The sequence below is a fragment of the Carassius auratus genome, unplaced genomic scaffold (assembly GCF_003368295.1).
Source record: "Carassius auratus strain Wakin unplaced genomic scaffold, ASM336829v1 scaf_tig00217227, whole genome shotgun sequence".
Taxonomy (NCBI): domain Eukaryota; kingdom Metazoa; phylum Chordata; class Actinopteri; order Cypriniformes; family Cyprinidae; genus Carassius; species Carassius auratus.
Window position 1 is genome coordinate 142,295 of NW_020528951.1, and position 14,356 is coordinate 156,650.

Consider the following 14,356-nt stretch of genomic DNA (forward strand, 5'->3'; position numbering starts at 1 on the left):
CCCTATTGTTTAAACTGTTTTCGCTTTGGTCTGAATGTCAACAATGTATCCGCGTACATACGTTGCATACATTCAGTGGATACTCTCCAAAATTATGCTAGTGTGATATGGAGGAGACAAATTATTGAATGTAGTCATTATTATAAAGACTTTCTCACAGCTTTGTAAAATTAAGGTGAGACACTGCAGGCAAAAACACTGTTCTTTCAAGCACCTGTCAATTTTGAGATTTTGGGCTTTTTGGTTTTTCATAAAGTGCTTTTTCAAATTAGTGGAAGGAAAACATCTAAAAGACACTGTTAAGTGTTTCTTTTATAGCACTTTATCTGTTTGTGTCAATAGATTTCAATTACAAAACATATTTTTAAAGGCCGTTTTCTCAAAATGAGTTTTTTCTTCAACACTGAGCCATAAATCTCCACTTCAGTAGCACTTACACACACCAAACTTGACATTTTTATTCCTGTCTATATTCTGAAGGTTTTTACAGAGGGATTTGTTCATATATATTTTCCTGGATTATATACAACATTTTATTCCCACCAAAATTGTGAAAATATATTGTTTTCTGGCTGTTCAAAGTATTTTCTGAATTATGGAGTGACAAAAAAAGATAACCAGAATTCCCTCTGTAAAATCATTTGACTCTAATATGTCAAAAAAATTAAACAAAAAATTTGAAACTGACTTCATCTAGTGTTCAGATTTTTGCACTACAAATTTATGCAAATAAATATTTCATTAAATAATGCCTCATTTGCATATTTAAACATAACATTTTTGAAAACTTATAATACAAAAAATCTTTGCAATAATCAAGGTAATCAATCAACTGGGTAAGTAAGGTGATAACTATTAGTTATTTTTTTTCCCCTATTCACCTGCAGTGTCTCGCCTTAATGTTGAACTACTGATGTCACATGGATTGTTTTAACGATGATCGTGTTCGAATCCTTGCTGTCTATGGAGGGTCAGATATCTTAATTTGTGTTCCAAAGATGATTGGAGGTCTTACGTGTTTGGAACGACATGAGGGTGAGTAATTAAGGACAGAATTTTCATTTTTGGGTGAACTAACCCTTTAAAACTGATGCTACAAACTGGAATTTGTGCTCTGCTTCTGTGCACGTTAAAACAATTTGGCCATTTCTGATTATTGGGGGAACTTGTTTCCCAAAATGTCTATGGTGGTCACGGCCCAGTTTTTCATTCAATGAGATAATTGTACGATACAAATGTTCTGTATTTTTTATCTCTATACAAGGTCTGAAATCAGTCTCTAAGCAGTCCTTTATAACTGAAAGTGGGAATACACAGACTCTAAAATGAGTTCTCCATCTGCTGGATCAAGCAGTCATCAACCCAGGGGGAATCCTTCCTCTACATTCAGTGATGCCACAGTGATCTCTTACCCCAGGTAACATGCTAGGCCTTAAACTTGTTATTAAAAAAATCTACCTAATCCTCATGTGTCCCTAATAACAATTGAAGCTAACTGAAGCTAAAAAAACACAAATTGTGTTTCCTTGGTCTCTTTATTTTTGTAATAAATAAATAAATAATAATAAAATAATAATATAAACTAAAACCACAATTAATTTTTTTAGTCCTTAACATGTCAAATGGTAATCAGAAAGAAATGCTTTTTCTCAACTGTCTATTTTTTTCCAAATATATAAATGTAACATGGTGTGGAACACATTTGAAGGGACACATTGTCATCCAAATGTAAAATTATGGTTTTATTTCACTCACATATTTTCCCCCTATTTATTGGCCATGGGCAAAATGGTCTTTCTGCAGCAAATGTGGGCACAATTTCTGATGTATGATGCCTGTCAAAGTTTAAATTGACATATTACATCAAAAATGTATTTTTATTACAAAAATATATGAGTTGTCATGATTTTGGAAAGTCTGGTGGTAGAAGGACTATTCTGAAGATGCTTTTCATACTTTCCTGGATACTGACACTGTTATTTATTTGGCAGTCTATGGGACAGTCTCAAGCCTCCCTGTTTTCATCCAAAATATATTAAAGGGATAGTTCACCCAAAAATCGAAATTATGTAATTAATAACTCACCCTCATGTCGTTCCAAACCCGTAAGACCTCCGTTTATATTTGGAACACAGTTTAAGATATTTTAGCTCCTTCCCTCTTCTCTCATCTGGATCACCTCCAGACCAGCAGCAGCCAATCAGATCCCCTCCAAATACATCCACCGTCGGACAGAAATTCAGGGATTCACTGAGCCTCAGAAGGAGGAATATTTCAGGAAGAGAATCAGTGATGAGCATCAAGCCAGCAGAATCATCTCACACATAAGAAGAGCAAGATATCTTCACATCATGTGCCACATCCCCGTCTTCTGCTGGATCTCATCCACTGTGCTTCAGAAGCTTCTGGAAGAAGATCTGAGAGCAGAAATCCCTCAAACACTGACTGAAATCTACATCCATTTCCTGCTGATTCAGATCAACATGAGGAAGCAGAAGTATGAAGAGAGAGATCCAGAGAAACAACTGCAGTCCAACAGAGAAGTGATTGTGAAACTTGCTGAAGTGGCTTTCAAACAGCTGATGAAGGGCAATGTGATGTTCTATGAGGAGGACCTGATTGAGAGCAGCATAGACGTTACTGATGCATCAGTGTATTCTGGGATTTGCACTGAGATCTTTAAGGAGGAATCTGTGATTCATCAGAGGAAAGTCTACAGCTTCATTCATCTGAGCGTTCAGGAGTTTCTTGCTGCTTTCTATGTGTTTTACTACCATGTAAATGAAATTGTGAAGGGACTGAAGAATTTTGTTTCTGTAAGAAATGTGCTTAAAATAACAGTGGATGAAGCCCTTGAGAGTGAGAATGGCCATTTGGATCTGTTCCTGCGGTTCCTGCTGGGCGTCTCACTGGAGTACAATCAGAGACTCTTACAGGATCTACTGACACACACAGAGAACAGCTCAGAGAGTATCAGGAGAACCACACAGTACATTAAAGAGAAGATCAAAGATGGACATGGACTCTCCACTGAAAGATCCATCAATCTGTTCCTCTGTCTGCTGGAAGTGAAAGATCAGACTCTGTCCACAGAGATTCAGGAGTTTGTGAATTCAGACAAACACTCAGAGAAGAAACTCTCTCCTGCTCACTGCTCAACCATCGCCTACATGCTTCAGGTGTTAGAGGAGCCACTGGATGAGCTCGACCTCAAGAAATACAACACATCAGATGAGGGGAGAAGAAGACTCATACCAGCTGTGATCAACTGCAGAAAAGCCCTGTGAGTGAAGGCACAGTGATGTTCTCAGATGCATGTTCTCCCTGTATCTGCGTGAGTTTACGCTGGGTGCTCTGGTTTCCTTCCACAGCCCAAAGACATGCAGGTTAGGTTAATTGAACATCCTAAATGGGGAAGTTGTGGCCTAATGGTTAGAGAGTTTAACTCTTAACTCTAAGGTTGTGGGTTTGAGTCTCGGGCCGGCAATACCACAACTGAGGAAACCAAACAATATATGTTATTAGTAGTGTTTGGGAACCGATAACTGGTTCTTATTCCGAAATAACCAAAACCATGGGTAATTTCTATCTTTTAGTTCTAAAAATGGTTCTGGTGTGACATGTGATTAAGCACTGTGAGCACCCTTGTGCCGGCATTTCCCGCAAAGGATGTCACAAACAAAACAACAGAAATGCCGGCCTCTCTCTTTAAATATGGAGTACATCATTTCCAATGATGCGCACAATTTCTTTAACACTTTAATGCATCCAAATGCAAGTATCCTCATAACACAGTAATTTAGGTCTTAAGGGAGTGTAAACAGTTGCGAGAGAAAGCGCATATGTAACAGTATATTGGATCCGGACATCGGTCTTAAAGGGGAAGCTGTCCAATATTCGTCATGAAAATCTCTTAACTGCTTTTCACTTAATCACTTTTCTAACTACAATAAGATGAAAATAAATAAATAATGCTAATGATTATGTGTAGATAGATAGATAGATAGATAGAAACAACTTGCAAAGTGAAGACTAGTTTATTTACACAATGAATTTCTTATTTATTGTAGTTTTTGTCCTATTGCTTGTAATTAGTTTCCTGTTCTTATTTCATCACTGACTGTTTACGTATCTCCAGTGAGCTTGAGTTTTATTATTAGTATTATTATTATTATTATTATTATTTTCTTGTGTTAGTTTGATATTGACATTGGTGAGAAAGATTAGGAAAATTATATGGTATCAAATATTAATATAAAAAATCTTATTAAAAGAAAAATTAACTATAAATAACTAAAGATGTATATAGTGATATAAGATTTTGGTCATATTGCCCACCCCTAGGTGCAGGTAAACCTCACTCCCCTGATCTCAAGAAGTGCACTAGCAACAGATGCTAGTGGCTGCAGTCTTTAACCTCCTTGTTAGTGCTCCTGCCTCCTATGCCGAAGACCCACTTAGAACAAGAACTAGGTGTGGCAGTAAGGAACCAAAGGGGGTTGCACAAATTCACATTTTTGCAAGAGCATGGTCTGCACTGCTCCAAAGCGACTGCTCCATACAGCATGTTTCAGAGCCTTAGCAGGAGTCAGATTTCACTGATCACATGAAGAGAGATGTTTTCAGTGTGAGCGCTTCAGGTTTAGAGCCTGGTTTATTCTTGCCATTTTAGTACATGTGTAAAGGTGCATGTGGCAAAAATTACATGAATATTGAGGATTGACTATGGAGGCTTTCTTTTTTATTTATTTGATTCCACAGTGTTTGCTAAACATTCTGTAATTTATTATTTGCTATATAGTACGGCATGTGTTGTAGGCCTATGCCATGAATCATCTCATTATTTTTTGTTAATAAACATTGTGTAAAAATAGTTTATCACTGCAGCTTACTGTTTTCTTGTAGTTGTGCTTTTTAATTAAGAATAGCAATGAATCCATCTTTTGTTTTAGTCTTAAAAGTGAAAGGTCTATTGATATAAGCAAAACAAACAATAATCTTTTTCTGTAAAACGTGACACCAAGATCGCAAATTTGAATCAAGAATCGCAAAAGAGTGACCAGAGGGAAGTCTAGAGTCATTAACATCTTTTATTTTATGTTTTATCCTTTAGATTTGCTGGTTGTAATCTAACTGGTCAGTCCTGTGAAATTGTGTCATCAGTTCTCCAATCTTCAAACTCTGTCCTGAGAGAACTGGATCTAAGTAACAATGACCTGCAGGATTCAGGAGTGAAGCTGCTCTCCAATGGACTGAAGAGACTAAACTGTCAGCTGGAGATACTGAGGTGTTTAAAAACATATAATATATATACATATAGTCAGCTGGTCATACTAATGTTTGTAGATCTGACAGTTAATGTGTGTCTGTGGAATATGACTGTGTATCTGCAGGTTGTCTGGCTGTATGGTGACAGAGGAAGGCTGTGGTTATTTGTCTTCAGCTCTGAGTTCAAACCCCTCACATCTGAGAGAGCTGGATCTGAGCTACAATCACCCAGGACCATCAGGAGTCCAGCTGCTCAAACACAAACTGGAGAATCCAAATTATAAGCTGGAGACACTCAAGTATGTTGGGAGTAAAGTGGTTTTACTCAAGATCACTAATACTGCTAATCTCAGTTAAGTTCAGGGTTAAAAAATGAATCTGGTCAACCCACCAAATGCAGGTAAACATTTACTATGGTAGGAAATATTATCAACTCACTTACCAATTTGGTGGGTTAAGATTCATAAGTAATTTTCTACACAGTTAGAAATATCAAAATTTAACTGAAAATATATGATTTTTTTCAGGTTGTTTTCCGTTTCTTTTCTGTAAAATTTTCTAAATTGACTACTCATCTGTTATTTTACCTTATAGCATTCATCACAAATTACAGTGAATCACATTTTTTATACAAAAACAAATCTGTATTTTTGTACAGGATTTTTCTGTTTTCAGTTACATACAAATATAGGTAAAATTACAAAAATAATCTGTAATTAATACAATAACAAAACCATTAGATGACAAATAACTTGCAGAAACAGCTGGCAAACATAAAACTAAATCTAAATGTAAAGTCTAATTATTTAAACAAGCTGACAACATTAGGAGCAACTGTTATTTTAGAGATATTTCTTGAATTATTAAAAATCTTAAAATTAAAGTAAAACCATTTAATTTACAGGTATTTCTTAAATTATTACAAAATTAACACCTTTACTGTTTTTGTTTTACATTTATTAAAAAATTCTAAATTTCTCAAAAAATCTAATTTCTGTTAGCAACAGAACATTAAACACTAACAAATCTCTCTAGATCTCAGCATTTTCACTAATTACAAACCAGTCTGACTTTTCTTCCTTCATAAAAAACTTCTTATTGAGAATTAACAGAGGTTTAGATGTTGATGTTTTATTGAAAATAGTGATGTTTGAAGTCACCGTTGAGGAGATAAGCATTTGCTTTAGTTGGGCTCTTGACCCTTGACTTTTTAACGTCAGTTTTTCTTTGGCTACGGTAACTGTGTTTCTAAATAACGTTTGCTATAGTGAATGTTGCTCAAGGATATCTGATCTGATGAACTTGGTTACTTATTGATGAAGATTCAATTATCATGCAATGATCTGATTTAATAATCTCATCATATGTTTTATGTCTGAGCATATCAGCTGCTAGTATTGTATTATCTACAGTAGTCTTGAGATTTTGTGACAGTCTAACTTTCTGATTTATTTGTAATTAATTTTATAGAAAGTGATTTCAGCTGTGTTTTTGACATGAACATCAAGAATCAGCACATGAATCTCAATGGTGACAATCAGCAAAAGTTTTTTTGTGTGACTTTTGTAGCTTGTTTTATGATATTCAGAGTTGATCTATTTACTTGAATGTTTTGTTGTCACCATTATTGAGGTTCATACACAGATTATTTATGTCTATGAGTCCACGTGATTTTGTGCAAGTACTTTCTATATAATGACTTTCAAAACTTTCAAAATATCAAAGCAGGACAGGATTTTAGTAGTATTCTAAAACCATGACTTAAATTTACCTTTATTTATCATTTTCTGAATACAAATTTAGAGTGGCAAGCTCTCAAAACATTAAACAAATGATTAAAGCTTACACCTTGAGTGACATAAAAACCTCTAGAAACATATTGAACATTAGAATAACATTATAAAAATTACATTATTATTATTAAAATACATATATTGCATGCCCTTTCACCATCTTTAATAACTGTTTAAATTGTAAAGTAATAATAGGATATGTTAGGACAGATACAGGTATTTAAAAAAATGTTCTGTAACGTATTTGTCCTGGATCTAAATGCCCTGTACCTCGTACCAGAGGGTAAAGGAACAAACATTCTGTATCCTGGATGAGTGTGATACCACAATGATTATGATTTTTGTGCGTAATCGACTGGCACACATTTTAAAAAAGTAATGATCACACAATCATGTGAAATGAATAAATGGACAATATGGGCATAGATTAGTTAGTGAATCAGGCCACTATATGATGACTGAAAAGTCCCCTGATCAGATTTTCCTTAAATACACACAAAGCAAATGCTTATCTTCACAAAAACGTTATTATTTTCAATATAACACCAACATCTAAACCGCTGTTAATTCTCAATAAGAAGTTTTTGTATGAAATAAATAAAGCCAGACTGGATTGTAATAAATTAAGATGCTGTGATCTATAGATATCTGTTAGTGTTTCATGTTCTGCTGGGATTTAAATGATTTTTGTGTGCTTCAATCCAGGAAAAGACCAATAAACATTGATGTTTTGTTCCATGTTGCTTTATTTATAACTGTGTAGTTTCTGATGCAGTGATACAGTAGTTACATTAGCTCATACATGTGTGCTGTTGCTAGCTAATGGTTGACTACAAGAGATTTGTTTTATAGACAATGTATCACAATAATAACCCAGAAAATATATATAAAGTAACAGTGTTTATTTTATTTATTTATTTTTGTAAAACATTTTTTAATATACATTTTTCCTTAATTTTACAGTTTTCGTTTGGGAGATGTTTCTGCCAGTCATTGACCATTGTTTTTTTTTTTTTGTTTTTTTTAAATAGTTCTTTTTTTAACTATTTATTTATTAAACTATGACGGGGAAGTCGTGGCCTAATGGTTAGTGGGTTGGACTCCCAATCGAAGGGTTGTGAGTTCTAGTCTCGGGCGACTTAGTTGCCCTTGATCAAGGCATCGAACCCCCAACTGCTCCCCGGGCGCCGCAGCATAAATGGCTGCCCACTGCTTCGGGTGTGTGCTCACAGTGTGTGTGTGTGTGTGTTCACTGCTCTGTGTGTGTGCATTTCGGATGGGTTAAATGCAGAGCACAAATTCTGAGTATGGTTCACCACCATACTTGGCTGAATGTCACTTCATTTACAGTGTATAACTTTGCATGCCATTATTATTTTAGGATGATCTATCAACATAAGTATAATGTTAGTAGTATATATAAGTGTAAAGAGATTTTTACTATTTGCACACATTGTTTTTTGTTGGTCTAAACAGGCTTTATGGCTTTTCATACTGCACTGTGCCCTGGGTTACTGTCATTCTGAATCCTGTGATTGGTGATTGGGGTGTGGTTTGCAGAACTTTGCAAAATGGGTTTGAGAAGCAGCATTATAATGCCTTATAACTGTACCAAATCCATGATAATGTACTACAGAGAGTCTGTAAGATTGTACATTTTACATCCTAGTCTACATTTTAATATTAGAAACAGTACTAATAGTAGTAGTAAGATGCCAGATATACAGTATTGTTCAAAATAATAGCAGTACAATGTGACTAACCAGAATAATCAAGGTTTTTAGTATATTTTTTATTGCTACGTGGCAAACAAGTTACCAGTAGGTTCAGTAGATTGTCAGAAAACAAACAAGACCCAGCATTCATGATATGCACGCTCTTAAGGCTGTGCAATTGGGCTATTAGTTGAAAGGGGTGTGTTCAAAAAAATAGCAGTGTCTACCTTTGACTGTACAAACTCAAAACTATTTTGTACAAACATTTTTTTTTTCTGGGATTTAGCAATCCTGTGAATCACTAAACTAATATTTAGTTGTATGACCACAGTTTTTTAAAACTGCTTGACATCTGTGTGGCATGGAGTCAACCAACTTGTGGCACCTCTCAGCTGTTATTCCACTCCATGATTCTTTAACAACATTCCACAAATCATTCACATTTCTTGGTTTTGCTTCAGAAACAGCATTTTTGATATCACCCCACAAGTTCTCAATTGGATTAAGGTCTGGAGATTGGGCTGGCCACTCCATAACATTAATTTTGTTGGTTTGGAACCAAGACTTTGCCCGTTTACTAGTGTGTTTTGGGTCATTGTCTTGTTGAAACAACCATTTCAAGGGCATGTCCTCTTCAGCATAGGGCAACATGACCTCTTCAAGTATTTTAACATATGCAAACTGATCCATGATCCCTGGTATGCGATAAATAGGCACAACACCATAGTAGGAGAAACATGCCCATATCATGATGCTTGCACCTCCATGCTTCACTGTCTTCACTGTGTACTGTGGCTTGAATTCAGAGTTTGGGGGTCGTCTCACAAACTGCCTGTGGCCCTTGGACCCAAAAAGAACAATTTTACTCTCATCAGTCCACAAAATGTTCCTCCATTTCTCTTTAGGCCAGTTGATGTGTTCTTTGGCAAATTGTAACCTCTTCTGCACATGCCTTTTTTTTAACAGAGGGACTTTGCGGGGGATTCTTGAAAATAGATTAGCTTCACACAGAAGTCTTCTAACTGTCACAGTAGTTACAGGTAACTCCAGACTGTCTTTGATCATCCTGGAGGTGATCATTGGCTGAGCCTTTGCCATTCTGGTTATTCTTCTATCCATTTTGATGGTTGTCTTCCGTTTTCTTCCACGTCTCTCTGGTTTTGCTCTCCATTTTAAGGCATTGGAGATCATTTTAGCTGAACAGCCTATCATTTTTTGCACCTCTTTATAGGTTTTCCCCTCTCTAATCAACTTTTTAATCAAAGTACGCTGTTCTTCTGAACAATGTCTTGAACGACCCATTTTCCTCAGCTTTCAAATGCATGTTCAACAAGTGTTGGCTTCATCCTTAAATAGGGGCCACCTGATTCACACCTGTTTCTTCACAAAATTGATGACCTCAGTGATTGAATGCCACACTGCTATTTTTTTGAACACACCCCTTTCAACTAATTCAACTAATTGCCCAATTGCACAGCCTTAAGAGCTTGCATATCATGAATGCTGGGTCTCATTTGTTTTCTGAGAATCTACTGAACCTACTGGTAACTTGTTTGCCACGTAGCAATAAAAAAATATACGAAAAACCTTGATTATTCTGGTTAGTCACATTGTACTGCTATTATTTTGAACAATACTGTATTATGTATTTTTCAAGCTATGACTGGATAATTGATGTTTAGAATATAGATCATGGTTATCCCACGATTCTGAAAACAAAACATTAGACAACCAAACAAAATAATATGTAGCTAATATTAGTAAAGCTTTTAGCTCTTCTCTCTCTGGATCCAGTTTAAACATGTTGTGTTTAATATATGTTTCTTTCTAGTGTGGATCATGCAGAAAATTATAGAATCACACAAGGACTGAGAAAATGTAAGTTTTCCCCTATTTCACACAGACAAATACTAACACGTGTAAAACTCTAGTTGTAATTTTCACCTCTTCTTGTGTTCAGATGCCTGTGATCTCACACTGGATCCAAACACAGCACACACTCAACTCATCCTCTCTGAGGGATACAGGAAGGTAACTTATGTCAAAGAGAATCAGCTGTATCCTGATCATCCAGAGAGATTTGATCATCAGGAGCAGGTTCTATGTAAAGAACGTTTGACTGGACGCTGTTACTGGGAGGTTGAGTGGAGCGGCTGGGTCCATGTAGCAGTGGCATATAAAAGGATCAAAGAAAAAAGTGGAACTGACTTTTGGTTTGGATTCAATGATAAATCCTGGAGTCTGTACTGCACTGAAAAGAGATACACTGCCTGGCACGAGAAGAAGAAAACTGACATACTGAGCTGTTCATCCTCTAATAGAGTAGGAGTGTATGTGGATGTGTCGGCTGGCACTCTGTCTTACTTCAGTGTCTCTGACACACAGACACTTACACACATACACACATTCAACACCACATTCACTGAACCCCTATATGCTGGGTTCAGAGTTTATGAGTCCTCACTGTCTTTGTGTCAGAATAAATGATCTTGTGGTGAGATCACACCCCTTTATGGATACATTAGCAATTGAATTGCCATCGGTTAATAATTGTTTATAGCTTTCTTGTCAGGCTTAAATACTATCATTTATTTATTTATTTATGCAGTGCCTTGTGAAAGTATTTATACCCCTTAATTTTTTCACTTTTTTATGTTGCTGCCTTATGTTAAGCTGCTTTTAACTACTTTTTCCCCACATCACACATAATGCTAAAGCTAAAAACATTTTTCAACATCTTTGCATTCCATTGCATAAGTATGCACACCCTTATCTGGGACAGTTGAAATTTAGCTCAGGAGCATTCATATTGCTTATAGACGTTACTACACTTCAAGTGAAGTTAACTTCATGTTGCTTATAGATGTTACTACACTTCAAGTGAAGTTAACTTGTGGCAAATACAATTGAATGGTTATGATTTGGAAAGACACACATACCTTAATAAAAGGTCTAATAGCTGATAATGCATATTAGAGCAAACATCAAGCACTGAGGTCAAAATGACTGCTTGTGGAGCTCAGAAACAGGTTTGTGTCAAGTCACACATCGTATATATACAAATTGGATATCATGATTATCTCACAATTCTGAAGAAAAAAGATTTGAAAACTAAACAAAATAATTTACTAGTTGTTTTGAAACATTTTCACTGCTTAAGTCTTTAAAAAATATATTAATTTGAACAAAATTTAAAAAGGAAGAGTATAAACGTGACAATACATACACGTGTTAAGATACTTTAGTTTCGAAGGCTACTATAGGGAATAAGTGTTTATACCCATGCTATGAACTTTTATCCCAGTACTTATGTTAATTAAATGTCTGTAACACAGAAATTATGTGTGGCTGAAAATGCTTTTTGTGTTGCTCTTTCTGGATCAGCTGCAGCATTAATGATTCATTAACATGGCAGCTACAAAAAGCTCCACTAACACTTGCGATGTGAAATAGTCATAAGACATAGCTGAATCATTGTCTTTCAGGAATAAGATTGTTATGTTTGATTAAAATGAGATTGCGATCTTTAAACAATTAACTGTGCAACTCTAATGTAAACTGCAAAATGTTCTGGGAGGATATGAGGTTCTCGCGAAAATCGCTGGATCTTGCGGGACACCTCAGATTTTGAGATCTCGTACCATGAGATATTGTCAAATCCCTAATATATACATATACATATAATGAAAAGAAAGTAAGAAGATAGAATAGAAAAATAAAAGTTTTAAAATGTGAATAGAGAGTGCAAGTTTTACAGGGTGAAGTATGTGTGTGTGTTTGTATTATTATTATTAGTAGTAGTAGTATTAGTATCATTTAAGACTAATGGGAAAATAAAAGTTGGAGGTGTGGCCCCGAGTGGCCATCAGGACAATTGTAAGTTAGGCTGCTCATAAATTGGGCCAGCGGGTACCACTTAAACTCAAAAGCATTTTCAAACATGACACAAAATACTGTTGTCTAGTTTATTTTCAATTAACAGATACAGAAAGCAGCAAATTGGCTTTTTTGTTAGCGGTAAAGAAATATTGAAAATAATGATAATAACAACAACAATAATAATTTAACATATGTTTACTGTGACTTATAATAATTATTTATAATTAAAAATAACTGCAGGCACTGCAATGCAATCTCAATGAGTTCCGGGAGGGCTCGCACTAACATGCTTTCGTCAATGTGCATAACTTGTGCAACGACTGGTGGGAATGGTGACATCCAATAATATTTAAAAACTATTTGGAATTTAAAAAATAAGAAAAAATGAAAAACTACAAAATGAGAAACTACTTTAATATCTTTATAAAAAAAAACAAAAAAACAGTTCTTTCAGTGTAGATTAATTCTATCGTGTCATTGAAAGAAATACCATTGATTCATCGTAGCTATTAGGATTAATTGGCAATTAAAGAATTAAGACCACCAAAACCAAATTTAAACATCAAACAAGTATCCACAAAGGGCGCAAAGTCATATAAACAAGAATTTTCTAGGAGTGGTATGAGTGGAGAAAAAGGCTTGCAGGCTGTGAAATAGCTGACGGTTTATTCTGCTCATTTACCGCTGCATTTTGTGCCATCGCGAGAGTGTGACAGACATTGCATGGACAACTACAGGTGTCACCGACATGCATCATCTCTCGGAGAAGGTGAAAGATGCATATGGATAGTAGGGGAGCAGTGTCATATAAGTGAGAAATGTGATATAAATGAGCAGTGCAATACAAATGAGCAATGTAATATAAATGAGTTGTGTAAACAGTGATTTATGTGACTTCAATTATTTATTATTAAACTGAAATTGAAGTAAAAACAATTTTTTTGGGAAAAACCACATCCTGCCGTTAGTTTTCATTTGCTGCCGAATTGTGTTAACATGCATATAGAAACATAAGGAGAACAAGAGATTGATTCCTAATGTCAGTTTATTTTTAATTAATACTATAGTAGCTCAGGGCCTGGTTCCCCGATAACGCTCACTCTTAGACTCTAAAAATATATCTTACCAAAGTTGTTTATGTTCTTAAGTGTGTTCCCCCAAAGTGTCCCTTAGGAAGCTTCTTAGCACGCTGCCTCTTACGTCCGACGTTACGAGAGCACTGTCTAAAGTGAAGGTGCTGAATTAGTTGGCATCGATTGCTCAGGAATCGATTTTCCACTTCACGCGAAGGTGCAATACAGCGTTAAAAAAGACAACACGTTCTATGCAAATGAAACATTCCTCAAATTATTGCAGTAACATTTATTTTAACATAGTTTAAGTTATCAGTAAAATATAGACTATAAATTAAATTATGAAATGGTCAGTAATATGTTCACATGATATGTTGTGACGGTTAGACGAACCGGGTATCCCTCGATAATCATCCACCCTCCTTATCCTGTTGTGCCGCTTGTGCCGCTTCTTGACATGGGTTTAACGACTTATAAAAATTATTTAATACACTTTTATATTAATGGTAAGATACTTTACAATCAGAATTGATTGGCAAGCAGCTGCAGTTACTTCTGTTTAATACAGTAATGATTGCCATTGGTTAATGTTTTCAAAAAAAGCAACTTATGAACAGAGAGAGAGAGA

The 14,356-nt window shown here is 35.4% G+C and overlaps 1 protein-coding gene across 1 annotated transcript; it reads left to right on the forward strand.

Moving 5' to 3' along the window:
- Nucleotides 1-1,902: 1,902 nt before the first annotated feature.
- Nucleotides 1,903-13,779, forward strand: LOC113100288 (protein NLRC3-like). Its single transcript, XM_026265077.1, has 6 exons — nt 1,903-1,923; nt 2,151-3,283; nt 5,114-5,287; nt 5,394-5,567; nt 10,608-10,654; nt 10,737-13,779. The coding sequence occupies exons 1-6, from the start codon at nt 1,903-1,905 to the stop codon at nt 11,261-11,263; spliced, it is 2,076 nt and encodes a 691-aa protein (XP_026120862.1). The 3' UTR covers nt 11,264-13,779.
- The last annotated feature ends 577 nt before the right edge of the window (nt 13,780-14,356 follow it).